At 37.2% G+C, this 16,982-nt stretch overlaps 1 protein-coding gene across 1 annotated transcript in view; it reads right to left on the bottom strand.

The window, feature by feature from the left end:
* WDR49 (WD repeat domain 49) overlaps positions 1-16,982 on the bottom strand; it is a 163,487-nt gene that overhangs the window by 68,569 nt on the left and 77,936 nt on the right. Inside the window, exons 8-10 of the mRNA XM_044669542.1 lie at positions 16,782-16,897; positions 7,408-7,538; positions 4,429-4,527 (exon numbers count right to left, since the gene is read on the bottom strand). Coding sequence (XP_044525477.1) covers positions 4,429-4,527; positions 7,408-7,538; positions 16,782-16,897 — 346 coding nt within the window. The remainder of the gene's footprint in view (positions 1-4,428; positions 4,528-7,407; positions 7,539-16,781; positions 16,898-16,982) is intronic.

Raw genomic sequence — 16,982 nt, forward strand, 5'->3', positions numbered from 1 at the left:
AGGAAACCCCAAATGGGATCCAAAGCCAGTCATTTGAATGTTTAAGATGCTTGCATTTTAGTGAGTTGCTCTAGAAGGTAAATTTCTGTCTATAAATGGGAAGTATTATCTCATTATGCTTTTTCCAGGCCATGATGATAAATCATTGGAACTATTCATTTAATAAAGTGCAATTCAACAGTTATTGAATTTTAGGGATATGGCTTGTCCAATGTTAAGAGCAAATCTAACTGAGTTTTCTTCTTCAACTCTATTCTTTTTGTATATTTATAACCTATCCAGGGTCAAATAACTCATGGATCACATCTGTATTTCCCTTATGGGATTTTCCACAATCATCTTTGTCCAAGCCCTCAACATATCTCATCTGGACTATTCCAATAGTCTGCTAATTCATCTTTATACACCTGATCTTTTCCAATCTCTCCTCTAGAGCTGTCAGGCTGATTTTCTTTTCATTTTAATTTTCTTTATTCTTTTTTTTATTTTGAGTTCCAAATTCTTTCCCTTCCTCCAATTGCTTCTCCTACCTTTAAAGGAAGGCAATCAATATGTTGCAATCATATTGTGAATTTATACAATGTTAATATAATGTTAACATCAATGTATTAATATTCTATATTAGCCATGTTGTAAAAAGAAAATGCAAGAAAATCTTTTTCAAATCACACTCATAGTTCAGTTCTCCTTCTGGAAGTAGATATAATTTTTCATCATGAGTCCTATGGGAGGGCAGCTAGGAAGCTCAGTGGACTGAGAGCCAGGACTAGATACAGGAGGCCCTGGGTTCTAATCTGACCTCAAACACTTCCTAGCTGTGTGATCCTAGGGCAGTCACTTAGTTCCCATTGGTCTAGCCCAGTGGTTCCCAGACTTTTTTGGCCTACCACTCCCTTTCCAGAAAAAATATTACTTAGCCCCCTGGAAATTATTTTTTTTTTAATTTTAATAGCAATAATAGGAAAGATAAATGCACCTGTGGCCATCACCTCTCTCCTGGATCACTGCAGCACCCACCAGGGGGCGGTGGTGCCCACTTTGGGAATCACTGGTCTAGCCTTTACCACTCTTCTGCCTTGGAACCAATGCATAGTATTGATTCTAAGATGGAAGATAAGGATTTGAAAAAAGTCCTTTGGAAATGGCATGGATGACTGTATTGATCAGAGTAATCTTTATATTGATTAGACTGTATGCTAATATTCTTAAAGTACAGACCTGATCCCATTTGTCCCCTACTCCAGAATTGCCTTTCATAGAAAAAAGACCTGAGTAAATCTGACCCTTTCATTCCAAGCTCCTCTTACTTGTACCAATCACCATGAGATCAGAGCACATTGACATAAATATTCATCTAACAAGATCATACAAGTTACTGAGCTCAGGATTTATAGTTCTTGACGTTTTCACTCTAGTCTAATTTTCCAAATTTCACATCGTTCTTCTTTCATGAAAAGCATTGTGTCAAATTGGATACAGAGCCACTGTTGGACTCTAGAAGACCAAGGTTTGTTGCAACAAATTCCTGCCTCTGACACATACTGGCTGTCACCAAAGAGAAGTCCCTTAATTTCCACTGTCCCTGGAATATCTCTAGGAAAATAAATTTCAAAATAGTTTCTAATTTGCTTTGGTAAAGGGAGTTTCCCCAATGTTAGTTCCCTATTGTAAAGAAATCACAATTCTGGCCAAAAACAAAACCAAAAACATACTCCACCTCTTCCCAAACTCTGGATGACAAACTGCCCTATGTGCTACTTCCTCACCTCTACATTCCATCTCTGTCCTCTGGACCTTTGCATAAGCTGAGACCCATGATTGGAATGGAATCTATTTTCACCTGTACTTTGGACTCCTTAACTTCCTTCAAGGATCATCTCAGGTCCAACTTCCTTCAGGAAGTTCTTCATTATACTCTTAGATGTCAGGGCTTGCCCCTTTCTCAAAATTCTTTGTATATGTATCTTTCAATATACATCCTTTCCCCACAAACATATGTATAATATTTTATATTTATTCTAAATACATATTTATAAGGATGTATACAAATATTTTGATGTAATAAATATATGACAAGTATATTTATTATTAAATATATTTCAATTTATTTATTTATTTCACCCCACCCCAATTATTTATTTATTTAGTTTGTTTAGGGTGTGGTTTAATAATATCAAATATATTTATTAATATATTATATAATATATTAGTAACCATATATTAAATATAAATAAATAAACAACATATTATATATATATATATAAAATGTTGTTTCAGAGAAGGAACCATTTTCTTTCTTTTGAATTTGTATCCCCAGCACCCAGTGTAATCATTGGCATGGAATCAATACAAAGAGAAGAAAAGTATACAAGATTTGAAGCCTGTTTCTCTATTTATTACTTGTGTGACCTCAGGACTGGGTGCCTCCTAAGATCCTTTTCAGCTATAAATATGTGAACCTGTGACCCTCCTGCTTGAGCCCTGAGTCCTGAGCCCTGAAAGCCTAACACTAAGAAAATGCAGAGAGGTTCAGGATTTCACCAAGGCTTTCCAATTATTTTTGTCATTAATAAAACTTTTGTGATTAATAATTAAATTTTTTGTCATCAATAAAAATCCCTTCATAAGACCCCAGACAGTTACATTTAGGTCCCAGGTAGGAAAGATGTAGGAATAGATAGCAGAGAGGAATTGGACTTGGAGTTACAAAGATCTTAATTAAACTTCATGTCAAATGCTTTTGCTATCTTTGTGGCTATGGGCAAATCACACAAATTCTCTGTGCCTCAGTTACCATATCTATAAAATTAGAATGTGGGACTCAATAGCTTCCAAGATCCTTCCCAGCTCTGAATCTATGATTAAATGAGTACAGGGCATTTTTATTCCCTAATCCCTCCCCCTACCATCTGCTAAAAGTCATGAAAATTCCAGTCTCCATGATTTTGCCAAAGTTATTTAGACTTTTCTAGTATTCATGAGTACATAACTCTTGAGCTAGAAGGGATCTCAGAGGTCATCTAGTCCAAACCCTTCAGGTTACAAATGAGAAAACTTAGAACTAGAGAAATTAAAGACCTGCCCAGAGTCAAAAGGGGATTAATGGAGCAGCGAGATGGCTCAGGAGATTGAAAGCCAAGCCTAGAGACTGGAGGTCCTAGATCCTCTTCATAGATCCTTCCTAGCTATGCAACCTTGGGAAAGTCACTTAACTTCCATTGCCTAGCCCTTACCACACTATTGCTTTGGAATCAATATCCAATATTGATTCTGAGCCAGAAGTTAGGGGTTTAAAAAGGGGAGGGAGGATTAAGAAGATGAGCAAGTATCAGAAGTGATCATCTCTGGCTCCAAATCCCATCATTCTCTACTGTGGCATGACCATACCTTGACCTTTCTATAGACCATTCCAGTGAACCTGAATGGCCAAGTCTTTGGAAATGAGAACTTCCATGCCCTCACATTGTCTACTCAGAAAGCCTTAAGTTGGGAACAGCTGGGTAGCTCAGTGGATTGAGAGCTAGACCTAGAGATGGGAGGTCCTGGGTTCAAGTCTGGCTTCAGACACTTCCCAGCTGTGTGACCTTGGGCAAGTCACTTGACCCCCATTGCCTAGCCATTACCACTCTTCTGCCTTGGAGCCAATACCCAGTATTGACTCCAAGACGGAAGGTAAGGGTTTAAAAAAATAAAAGAAAAGAAAAAAAGAAAGCTCTAAGTCTCAGACTCCTCTCAAGAGATGATTTCCTAAGCAGATCAGAACAAAGTCCATCTGATGACTGATCCTTTCCCAGAGTAATTTTGAGGCTCCTCAAAAAGGTTTCACGAAGACACATTGTGACACTAGCTATAAAGAAATATACATACATTACCCAAATAAATTAGATAGGGAAGAAACTTCTTGTCTCAAACTAACTCAAAATGGGAAAGGTAATTGTCATTTTAGTTCCAGCGAAAAGATGTAGGTTGGGAGCTTGGGTTCCATTAAGCTATCATCAAATCCAACTCAATTCCCACCCTGCTAATACAGAAAAAAAAAAACCTCCAATGAAATACTTAATATCTAGTAGAAATCAAAGAGAATGATCAAGAGAAGTTTCAGTTTTCCCACAAAGGCTTCAAGGACACCCCCAAGTCTCCATATGAAGCAATTTGGGGAAGTTAAGTGGCCAAAATGAATCCCAATGAAAGCAAAAAGGAGCAACCCCTGAAAATACTGATGTGGCAAAAGACAAAGCAGAAGCACGCCTTGGTGAATTAGCTGACCCAGAGAAACTTCCAGGACCTCTTTTAGTCATTTTGACAAGACAAAGCTGTAAACAATCCCTTGCAATAAAGGTCGATAATGTATAATTTAGCAGAAATCAGGCTTCACAAAATCTATGCAGAGTCCAAGAAAACCCATTGGTGTCTGGAGATGGTACTCACCTGATTGCAAATGGAGTCGTCTTTGGTAATACGGGTGCAGGACATGGTGAGCATTTTCCGTGCTGTTATTCCATATGAGAATTTCCCCATCGTAACTCCCTGTGGTTGGCAGGATAAAGAGCACAAATCATCAAAAAATTAGATTAGCTAGAAAATCTCAGTGGACGGGTAAACATGAGTCGTGGTATTATATCAGTAATGGAATTATTGACTTCTCTTGTGGGGAAGGGGAAGAAACATTGGGAGTTCCCATGGTGAAAATAAATTTGATTCAATCCTCTTTCCCCAGATCTCTTGTTTTTGTTGCCTTCATTATCTCATCCTTTTTCTATCTCTTATTTCATTCCTTCCTTTCTTTGCTACTCTCATGTGTCTTTTATTGCCCTTATCTTTCCACACACACAAATATACATATATGACATATGTACAAATATATATGAACATATATAAATTGACACAAGTTTCTTTGCCAATTCCATTAAAAGAAGAATAACATTAGTCCCCATGGCAAGACTGATTCAGATCTACCAGGTCTAAAAAGAATGACGATATCTTATTTAAAAAAGAAATTCATACCCTCAACCACCTGCCCTTTATTGAATCTTGTGTATAACTAAAATGGAATAGTCTTTATAACTGAAATTAGATGGAATAGATTTGGGACTATGGGAATTAGGGTTAAAAGGGACTTGAGAAATCACTTACTCCAGTTCCTTCATCCTATAGATGACAGGAATCTTAATAGGATCCTAAACCCATATCTATGGATCTAGGGGCAGCTAAATAGGGCATCAAACTGAGCACTGATTTGGAGTCAGTAAGACCCAAGTTCAAATCCAACCTCATACATGTACTAGATCTTGGACAAGTGACTTAACCCTGTTTGCCCAGTTTCCTTATTTGAAAAGTGAGCTGGAGAAGGAAATGGCAAACCACTCTAGTTTCTTTACCAACAAAATCCTAAATGGGGTCACAAAGAATCGGTCAAGACCAAACTGACCAACAATAACAGATCCATATGTGAATGGATTCTCAGAGGCTACCCAAGCCAAACTCTTCTCTCTCCACTTTAAGAGAACTTAAGTGATTTGCTAGAAATTACCAGCTAGTGATATCATATGGATTTGAACCCAGGTTATCTGGCTCCAGATTCAGCCTGCTCTTTACTCTACTCCAAGGAATAATAATGAGAGATGACGAAAGTGGAAGAAGAGATGTATAGAAATGGGAAAGCAAATTTCTCATCATTCTAATAGGATGTTAGTTTAAGGCAATCTCAAGAGTCATTGTGTTATCTTTTTTCTTTAGTTCCCAACCAGTTCATAAGCAGCAAGTATTTCCATGTTCCATTAATTGGAACAAGGCTGAACTGAGAAGTGCTTTATTAAACAATTATTCAAATACCATCTAATGTGGAAGATAGACGCAATCTTTCCTTGGGAAACAATGTACTATATATTGTAGGGAAGTTTTCTGTAAGAACTGTTAAATAATTGACTTGGGTCTATCATATTCCAACGTCTCCTTGACAACCTGACCTGGCCAATAGCAAGGCAGCCAAAGAATCAGAATCTGCCTTGGCTGTATGACTCCCACCAGGTCATTTAAGCTTTCAGGGTCCCTGCACAGCTCTCAAAGATGGTAACAAAGAGAGAAGTTGTGATTTGATTGATGGAGGGATTCTCCCTACTAGAGAGCAGGGCGCTCCCCAGAAAGTAGAAATCAGAGGTTCAGACTAAGTCTGTAAACACATTAAGGACTTTACCCTTTAACATTTACTCCATCCAAGAAGCAATTAATTTCCTGTGGATGCAGAATTGACCATGTTTGCTGTCTTCAAACCCTTCCTGGGGAAGCTTCTACCCTAAAGATCTGTATCCTGTCTGGTGCTAATTTAATACACCCATTTCTCATAGTTTTGGGAGTTTGGGGCCATCATATCCTGCCTCATTTCATTGCTGATACATGCTTTACCTTTGGTTTTTTTTGGGGGGGGATTTTGTTTTTATTCTACTGAAATATGGACTCATTTGTAGCTTTATTTAATTTTTAAAAAACGCTTACCAATTTTTTTTTGTTTTCCAGGCAGAAGAGGGATAAAGGGCTTGGCAATGGGGGTTAAGTGACTTGCCCAGGGCCATAAAACTTGGAAATGTCTGAGGCATGATTTGAACCCAGGGCCTCCCATCTCTAGACCTGGCTCTCAATTCTTTGAGCCATCTAGCTGTCCCTGAATGGCAACTGTTTATTAGAATCTGTCCTAATGATTTAACTTTATTTGACAAGAAATGATATAACATTTGGGCTTTGCAAATATTTCATCTTAAAAGAAAACTCATCTATCTTTCCAAAAGCTCCAATTTATTCACAAGTTATGGACAAAAAACTACAGCTGGAATTTCCTGAGTGTCATCTGGCATAGACTTTGTTGTGTAATGGCAATACTCTGAATACTGACCATTAAATGAGGAAATTACAACCTTGGTAAAATTCCTAGCCAAGTAGCCCCTATAATGCAATATGGCATAATGAAAAGAACATTGTCTCTGGAGTCAGAGGATCTGGATTCAAATCATTCCTTTGATGACTTGTGCCTGTATGATTGGGCAAGTTTTTTAAATCTCCTTCACTTTCTCATCTGTGCCAAAAAAATTCAGATTAGACAGACTCTATATCTATGCTCCTACGGCAAAATCTTTTTGCCTCTGAGGACCTCAGTTTCTTCATCTATAAAATAAGAGATTAGGTTACCTCTAAAGTCTTTTGTTGGTCTATAATTATAATTTTATAATCCTATTGAGGAGAAGAAGTAAAAATGTAGGAGGAAATGAGAGAGGGAAGGTCAAGAAAGAACAAGAACATAAAACATGTTCTCTTCTCTACAGAAGAGATATTCATTTTGCAATGAATAAATTCTGAATTTTTTGATGGAAAGAATTTAAGTCTTCAGTATGGGTTGGTAAATTAATGTTCCATGACCTGTAACCAGAGTCTGTGGAGGTAAAAATGCAGCACATAAGATGTCCTCACGATGCTGTGCCCCTCCTTTCCATTCTTCAGGCTGAACCAAAAATGGAGTGAAGTCACGAAGTCGGAAGACAGTAATTGCCCTAGGGAAAGAGATAAAGAATTTATCCACATCCAACAGTAACACCCGAGGTGGAAGGGACAGCTCATCACCTGTGGGGTGTAATTCAAGGGCTGACAAAAAACTGTCAGTGGAAAATTTAATTCACCGGATATTTATTCAATATATACCACAAAGTGAGGGCACCTTGCTAAGTACTGAGGATAGTACAGATATTCAATAAGACACTGTCCCTGACTCTTAATTTTGTTTGAATTGAGGACCCCTTCTGCATGTTGGGGGGAGCCTGTGTCCCCTTTCTCAGAATTATGTTTTTTCATTAATTGAAGGAAATTCTGCTTTCATGGATTAGAAAATAAAATATATTTTCCCTTCTAAGTTCCCAGACTCCATGAACCCCAGATTACATACAACCAGATAATGATAATATGTAGTAAAGACATTCTAAGGGAAGAAAATAAAGTGTCATAAAGATTAAGGGAGAAAGAAGAACTTTACAGACAAGAAAAAGATTAGGAAAAGTTTCACAGCGATAGCATTTGAGTTGGACACTGAGGAATAGGTAGTAATTGAATAAGTGAGAAGTAAGATGGAGACAGAGACAGGCTAGGCACAGGGCAAAATACAAGCAAAGTAGATGCAAAAGTACAGGATATGTTTGATGGGAATTCAGTTCTGATGAGTCAGAGTATAAGAAAGAGAGTAATTAGAGAAGACTAAAAAAGCTAGAATGACACCAAATTGCGGAAGATCTTGAATGCTAGGCAAAGGAGTATGACTTTTCCTTGGCATTAGAGTAAAAGAGTGCCATGTCTGCATCTATGAAGCCATCGCTAGACATAGAACTTAAATGATCATTAAAATTTACAAAGGCTGAAAATGTCAAAATGTGGCCCCATGACAAAATTGGTCATGAGCCTCTCCAGATCTCTCTAGTCTGGTTTGTGAATGACATCACTAACCCTTATTTAGAAATCTTTCAGTCTTGGAAGGATGGTTTAGTGCTTCTACTGTGCTGGCATTTCAAGTCCCCCCCCACACACACACACACACTTCACCTTCTTTGCACAGTGAGACATCTAAACAGATTTTAGTAGAGGAAGGAATGGAAATATCCCCTGAAAATTAACTGGGAGTTTGGGAGAGGTGTTTGTTGGGGTGGTTGAAGTATCACATTACATGTTACTAGTCCCACTGATGCCTTAGCATGAACTGGTCTATCAAACGAGAGAACAAATAAAAAAATAAGACTCTAAGGAAATATCACTCAAGACATGTGTGCTTTCATTAGGCAGTAACCAGGAGGGTAAGTGGTGAAGGGAATCTCAAGATCATAGTGCACTTCTGAATATAGGGACATGGTCTGAGGGCAACATTACACTGAAGGACAGGGAAGAACATATCTCTTCCTAATCATCCCTCCTTCTAAACTTCCCTTTTCCTCGTCACCCAAGTTTGCAAACTAGGCATTATCCTTGAGTTCCCAATTTCTACTGGCTCCCATTTCCATTCTAGTACCAAAAGCTGCAACTTCTACCTTCATAATATCTCTCAAATATACCCTAATGCTACAACCAACCTCATCACATCACTCCAAAACTATTATAACTGCTTACTAGTTAGTCTTCCCCACTCCAGTTCATCTACCACTCAGTAGTCCAATTAATCTCCTTTAAATGCAAATCAAACCCTGTCACCATCATCATCAATCCATGAACTCCACTGACTTCCTATCACCTCTAGGATGAAATATAAAATCTTTGTTTTGTATTCAAGCTCTTCACAAGATCCTAGATTTCCAAGATTCTTACGTTTTTCTCTCCACCATGTGTGCTTCATTTCAGTGATTATAACCTTCTTGCTCTTCCTTAGACAAAGCTCTCCATCTCCAAAGCCCAAGTATTTTCTCCATGATTATTCTCCATTCCTGGAATACTCTCCCTCTGCATCTCTGTTGCCTCCTGACTTCCCTGGCTTCCTTCAAATCCACTCTAAAGTCTCACCTTCCACATGAGAAGTCTGCCCTGATGCCCCTTAAAGCTTATCCCTCTCGTTATATCCTTCCCTCTAGTTATCATCTTCAATTTATCTTGGACATATCTTCTTTGTAGGCAACTTAGTGGTGCAGCAGATAGTGTTAGATCTAGAGTTGGGAAGACTTAAGCTCAAAGTAGCCTCAGATACTGTCTAGCTGTGTAACTCTGACAAGCCATTTAATCTATACCTGTTTATGTCTTCATCTGCAAAACAGTACTAATTAATATATTTTAGGATTTCAAAGCACTTTGCAAATATTATCTTATCTGAGCCTCACAACATCCTTGGAGGTAGTAGTGTTATCCTCATTTTACTGATTAATGAACTGAGGCATAAACAGGTTAAGTGACTCACCCAGGGTCACAAAATTAAGTACTGAGACCAGATTTTAATTTGTCTTCCAGATTTCAGGGTGTTCAATCCATTTTGCCAACTAGTTACCTAAATGGGATAATTAAGCTAAAACATGATAATATACATAAAGCAGCCCTTAAAGCCCTATATAAATGTTAGCTATTTTAACTACAATGATTAAATTATCTTGTATTTTCTTATTTGTGTTCAAATTGTTTCTCTCCAGGACACTTTAAGTTCCATGAGGGAAAAGAATGTTTGGCATTTTGTCTGTGTATCCTGTGTTTGGTTCTATGACCCACCTGCATTAGATATTTAATAATTCTCATTGAATTGAATTGCTAAAATTTGGTTAGAGATATTCCCTTTAGAGTCATCTTAGCTCTTCTTCTTACCTGATCCTTCTGTCCAGAACCCAGTCCTAAGTTGCCCACTTGCTGAAATACTGATAATTAACCAGGAATATGCAAAATGTTCCTCCCCTCCCCCAAACTGCAAAGAACTTTGCAGACTACAGAAAATGTGCAGAGGATTGCTTCTGATATTTGACCTTGAGTGTCAAAATACGGAGAAATTAATTAGCTGTCATCTTTTCCCTTAATACCCAATCTGAAAACCTTCCCCAAGAAATGACAGTTATCTTGAAATAACCTAAAAATCCATACCATACTTCCTATTTTAAAATAGCATTTTCCAGTTGCATAGCTTTACCCACAATGCAGGACTATGCCTACAGTATATAGTGGAAAAGTAGAATGACGCAATTATCTATATAACTCAGGGGAAAGTTCACCCTAAGAGAAAATAAACCACAGCTCCTGTTTTCCAAGGTTGATGGGGCTCAGTCTTTGTCAGGGTGGTCTTTCCAGTGAATGCCTTCACTATATGACTATTCAAATTCCACTTCATATGTGTACTTCCTGGGAGGTTCTTGATATTTCCAATCCCCACCTTGTGACAATGATCCATTTTGTTAATAATTCTGAATTTACATGACTTGATCCTTTCAACTGAAAGTCAAATGAATTTTCTGTGAAAGAGGGAAAAAACAAGTTTCCCCTAAGATAGAGTTCATCCAGGAAAATATGCTTTCTGCTAACAGTGCTCAGGAAGAAATCATCGTTAAAGAAATTGAATAACAGTGCTATTTCAGGTGTTGATTTTTTAATTTAATTCTATAAGCAGTAAGTGCCTCCTATGTGGCGTCACTGGAGATAATAAGACAGAGTAAGAACAGTCCCTGCCCTCTTGGAGCTAACATTGTATTAAAGGAGACAATATCAAAAAAGTAAATACATGATCATTTTAAGATGGAAAGAGAGCGTTAGAATCTGGATTCAGTGGGTGCTGGGTCTAGTACCATAATCCTTCTGCTCTTTCTTGTTCATCTTGTCTTTACTTTGATAAAGTTTGATGCTAAAGAGGGAAGATGCAAAAGATAGGGGGAATGAATCTAGTTGCTGTTTTTTTTTATTTCAGGAAAAAAGAAAAAGGAAAAGTTAAAGTTTGAAGTGATGTAAACTTCTTGAAGACGCTGCTATTTTAGATGTTGTTGTCAATTTGTTATTTATATTTGTACCCCTAAGCCTAACATAGTACTTTGCACAGAGTAGACACTATTTAATAAATGTCTTATATTATTTTGGATTTTTTTCTTTATATTGTATTAGGCTGAAACTAAAATTAGGTTCAGGAGTTAGATTATCTATGAATTTCAAGTATACTTCCATCATTGTGTTCCCTTTTTTCAAATATCCTAGAACAGGCAATAATCATGGAAAAGTATTTGTTGTGTCCTTATCCTTACTAAAGAGTGAAGCCACTTGAGTAAAGGAGAATTATAGCTTCATAATAATATGGCTGCAAAGAACCATATTTTCTGGGATGATTAGGTTTTCTGCCTGAGATCCTATGAAAGAAAACCTCAATGTTGCTTTCAAATTTAATCTACACACCTTTATTGAGCACCTACTGTGAGCAAGAAGCCATGACAGCTGATATATACATATATATAAATATATATATATATATATCACTAGTGATTATTTGGGTTTGGTAACATATTGCATGAAGGATTCAGGCTCTTTAACCTTTTATTTAGTACTTTATTTATGTATATCCTTATATATCTTTAGAATTTTATTTATGGTTTTTGAAACTGCCACAGAGATGGGATTAAATCTACATGACTTGAAAAGGACCCCAGGAGAGAAATAAAGAAAGACAAAAGAGATGGAGAGATTGAGACCATTTATACAGACAAATAATAATGGCTGATCTATACAATTCAGAACATTTCAAGGTTTGCAAAGCATATATATATATATATATATATATATATATACATATATATATATATATATAATCTCATTTGAGCTTTGGGATAGCCTTGGAGGGGAAGGTATTTCCCAACTTTTCAGCTAAGGAAACTAACACTCAGGAGAGGTTAAGCAATTTGTCCATGATCACACTAAGATGAGATCAAAGGATTCAAGAAAGTGTGTATCGATCAATACGTGTTCATTAAATTCTCTGGAGGATATATGGCAAAAGTGAAACAGTCCCTGACTTCACAGAGCTTACAGTCTAGTAAGCTCATAATGGATAAAGAAACAAAACAGTTACTTTGGAGAAAAGGCATGAGAAATTAGGAGTATCAGGAAAGCCTAAATTTAGATTTTATGAAAGTGTCATTTGCATTCGGAAGTACTTAATCTGCAGGGGTTCTGAGAGTTGTGGTGGATTTTGGTTTGTTTTTGTATCTGGTTTTATATCTTGATAACTATTTCAACATAAATGTTTTCAATCCTATGTATTTTATTTGTGCATTTCATCAGATTTTTCTGAGAAGAGATCCAAAGGCTTTGCCAGACTGTGGAAGAAGACAGAAACCAAATAGGGTGTGATGTAGAAGGTAGCCCTTGAGCTGAGCTTTGCAGGAACTTTGTGATTCTATGACAAAGAAACGAGGAAGGAATATTTTCTGTGCACAAGAGATAGCCAGTGAAAAAGCTCTAGAAGATGAAGTGTCACACATGAGAAATTGTGAAAGCCACTTAAGTTGGACCATAACTTGATTGAAGGGTATTACTGTATAATAAAGTTTAAATAGGAAATTAGGGTTAGGTTGTAAATGACTTTTAACGCACCATTAGACCTTTTTTTTTTGTCTCAGTAGCCTTAGGAAGGGCCAGTTAGTGATGCAGCCTGGGAGTCAGGAGCACCTGAATTCAAATCCAGTCTCTGACACTGGTTGTATGACCCTTGGCAAATCATTTAACTCTATTTGCCTCCATTTCCTATTCTGTAAAATGAGCAGGAGAAGGAAATGGCAAACCACTCCAGCAAGTTTCCCAAGAAAACATCAAATGGAGTTATAAAGACTAGGACATGCCTAATCAACTAGACAACAACAGCAGTAGGGAGCCACTGGAATTCATTGAATAAGGGACTACCATGTCAGATCCGTGCTTTAGGAAATTAGATCAGTAGTGATGTAATGGGAAAGACTTGAGGGAAGGAGTCTAATTAGGAGATAACTGTGATAATCCAGATGAGAAACGCTGAGACTTTGAATTGGCCAGACTGATGAATTCTGACTGATTACCCATCTATCTTCTTACTTGACCTATATAAATGCAATCAGAAATGTATTTTAAGAGTGCTGAAGTTAAAATTAGGAAGATCTTGGTTCACATATCTCCTGAGAAACTTCCCTAGAGAAGATACAATCTCTCTAAGCCTCGGTTCCTCACCTGTAAAATGATGGGGTTGGACTAAATGGCCCTTGAAATCCTTTCTAGATCTAGAGCACAGTTTTGTCTTTGTTTTTTTTTACCTGGAGCTTAGCCCTGGCCATATCCTAGAAGCCAGATTGTGGTTTCCCTAAGAAGAGGTACTCTTTAAATTGCTCTGAGTACCATCATGTCAGTCAGTGTCTCTTGTTGAAAATATTAACATTCTTGGAGGAAAAAATCACTCTTATCTTCAACCTTCAGCATAGAACACATACTTTATAACTAGGGCAATTTGGGATAAAACTTTAAGTCCAAAACAACCAATATTTTTAGTCTACATAGGGACCCAAGCTGGTCCCATAGATTTAACAGAATTGCCCAGCCAATCCAATCAAATGATCTCTACTAATTGTTGAGCAGTTAGTGGCTCCTTGGTGACCAATGGACAGAAAGATTAAACTCACTTGTACATGCAGACAAAAGTTCTTTGGATTGATAGTAATAAAGGCAACAGCTTCCCTTGGGTTTGGGAGGAAATTGTTGAAACTTAATTGGTAGTCTTCAAGCTATTTTTTTTCTTAACTCACTAAGCTTTTTCAGGAGAGTGAGCTAAGTTGTTTATGCCACACCAGGACATTTGTAGCTCATAAAAGATATCAAAAATCCTACCTCCCCCTTCCTGCATAAAGCTGACGATGCCTTTTTTTTTTTAGCTCCTCTTCTAAATTCTTCCAATGAAAGTGATCCAGTCTTAGATATTATAAAATATGTCCTAATTCAATACCTCTTTCTCAAGAAATGCAGTGCATAAATCCATGAAAAATATTAATAAACATGATAACAGACAATTTATTGATCCTTCCATGATAGTAGAAAGGAAGAAATTTTCATAGGGGTTGTGCCGCCTTTCCAATTATCACTAATAGGTCATCAGTAAGAACAGATTTGTCAGCCCTGGCTTCTGCTCATATAGATGAAGTGTCTTCATTTGTCAGACAAAAACATCTCCCTGTTCCCTCAAAACTCCCCAGTACTCCTCTAGATGACAGCAGCCAGGAAAATGAATTCTTCCATTCTTGAACCAATATTCTCACAGCTTCTTTCCAAACTCTTTTTCAGTTCAACTTAATTCAATTCATCAAACATTTCCTAATTACCTGTTATGTATCAGTTACTCTTCTGGGCTCTGGGGATAAAATTAAACAGTCTCTAGCACTGAGGGGCTTACATTCTCCTGAAGGAAAGCATGTACATGAAGAATCAAACAAAATATATACAAAGGCAATAACAAAGAATGTGAAAAATGGAGATATTTCAAGCCTGAAAGGGAGCTTTCTGAAATGCAAAAATCAGGGAGGATGGCATGTCTGGCAAAGGAACAGAAGAGAGAAGAGAGAATGTTAGAAACATGAGCATATGAGCTACTGGTCTTTACATTTCTTTCAGTATATTTGTTGAATGCAATGGCCATATATAGCTTTAAGCTTCCTGTTTTTGAAATGACTTTCTTTAAAATGAGATTATTCTAATTTTATCTTAGTCTCTAATTGTGGGCTTTTAATTTTTTTAATGAACAAAGTGGTGTCCTATATTATTATTAAGTACCTATTATGTACCAAACAGTGCTAAGCACTTGGGATTTCTCAGAAATTGGCTTTCATTTCTTCAGTGGGAAAAAAATAAAAATTATTTTCTGGTAAGCATTCAAATAAACATTGGTCCCAGCTGGCCATTAAAGAAGAATTCTGTCATTTCTCCACTGAATTGGGAGGGCGTGCTCCTATTATTTTATTACTCTAAAGAATTCTCATCTGGGTACTCCCTCAATTGATGAATGTAAAACTTGGGGTCTTAGAGAGTTGCCAAGGTCACTGAGAGGTTATATTTAACTTGCTTCTGGCACCCCAACTAGAATGCATCAGAGGCAGAGTTTGGTGTTAAATCTTCCTGACTCCATGATTAAGACACACTGCCTAGACCAGAGACTTCACTTTGGTCATGATCTTTGCCTAGCACAGAAATGAATAGGATGTAGATTGCTGAATTAGCTACGAGTCACAATGATTGCTCCCATGGACAGGAAGCAGGCTTGTCTTTGCAAGGCATATATGGAAGAATTATGTCATAATATTATGTAGAACAGTTTGGTCTGCATTCTTCCTCCTACCAAACAAAATTCCTATGGAAAAAAAAAAGATGGGCCATATGTTCCATCTGCTAATGTGTCTATATACATTAGTGCTTCAACTAAAGGTCTTTGCTGTGATTAATAAAAACCACCCAAATGCCACAGTTAGTTGTCTGATCATAGAATCTGATGAAGAGAAAGGGGAAAAAACAGATTATCCCATACTACCCTCAAGCCATTAAAATGATAATTTGACAGTGAATAACTTCTGGTTAATTACCTGTTAGAGCAGTATTGTCTGTGCTGCCAAATTTAGGAGATATAGTATTTTCAAAATGCAAACGCCTTTAATTTTCCTCATGTATGTGTACTGCTTTAAAATGTTTGGTTCTGGTGCACCCTTCCAATATCCCAAGAAAAGAAGGAAATATGAGATGAAAGTTTCCTTGGGATGAAAGTCGAGGAATGTTTCCATGAAAACGGTGCTTTGTCAAAGCCACTTCAGTGTAACAAATTGAAAAATATTCCAACATGCCCTTCTAGCTGGATATCTGCTTTTTGTCTTTTTTAAACAAAGAAAAGGCTAAAATTATTGCTGGGGGAATTGAAGGAAGGCATTAACAGCTTTTTGACTAAAAATTGTGACACCCCGGAAGGTGATACTAAGGGAGGGGAAAAAAAGGACCTCTTTGGGAGAATATTTTTAGAAGGTGGGAAACTTTTGTTTCAAACATTAATGTTCTCTGGGAGCAAATCACCCAAGCCAGAAATAGGTACCAGATGGCTTCTCCAGGTCTCTCTCAATTCTATGATTCTTTTATCTGTCACTCAGTTGATGAGCAGTCAACTCCAACTGAGAATTTCTCCCAATTAGGTCACCAGCTAATGAATGACCCAGAGGAAGTTCACATTTCTATGCTCTCTCCTGTTTTTAGATTTGGAAACCAACATGAAAACATTATCTTTACCTTTTTCCCAGTCTTTTGCTACAAGATATTCAAGGACATACCTCTCCCAGCCTACCACTATTATAGTCTTCTTTAGGACTAGAATCTGAGAAATATCCACGGCTCGATCTTGACCCACATTCAGGGTATGATGGCAATGTCCATTGAAATCCCAAATCTTTAAGGGAAAAGAAATCCATTTAAGACAGTCAAAAAAGCATCCTTTAAAAAAAAAACTAAACAACATTGTGAAAAATGCTTTG

This window comes from Gracilinanus agilis, chromosome 3 (assembly GCF_016433145.1).
Source record: "Gracilinanus agilis isolate LMUSP501 chromosome 3, AgileGrace, whole genome shotgun sequence".
NCBI lineage: Eukaryota > Metazoa > Chordata > Mammalia > Didelphimorphia > Didelphidae > Gracilinanus > Gracilinanus agilis.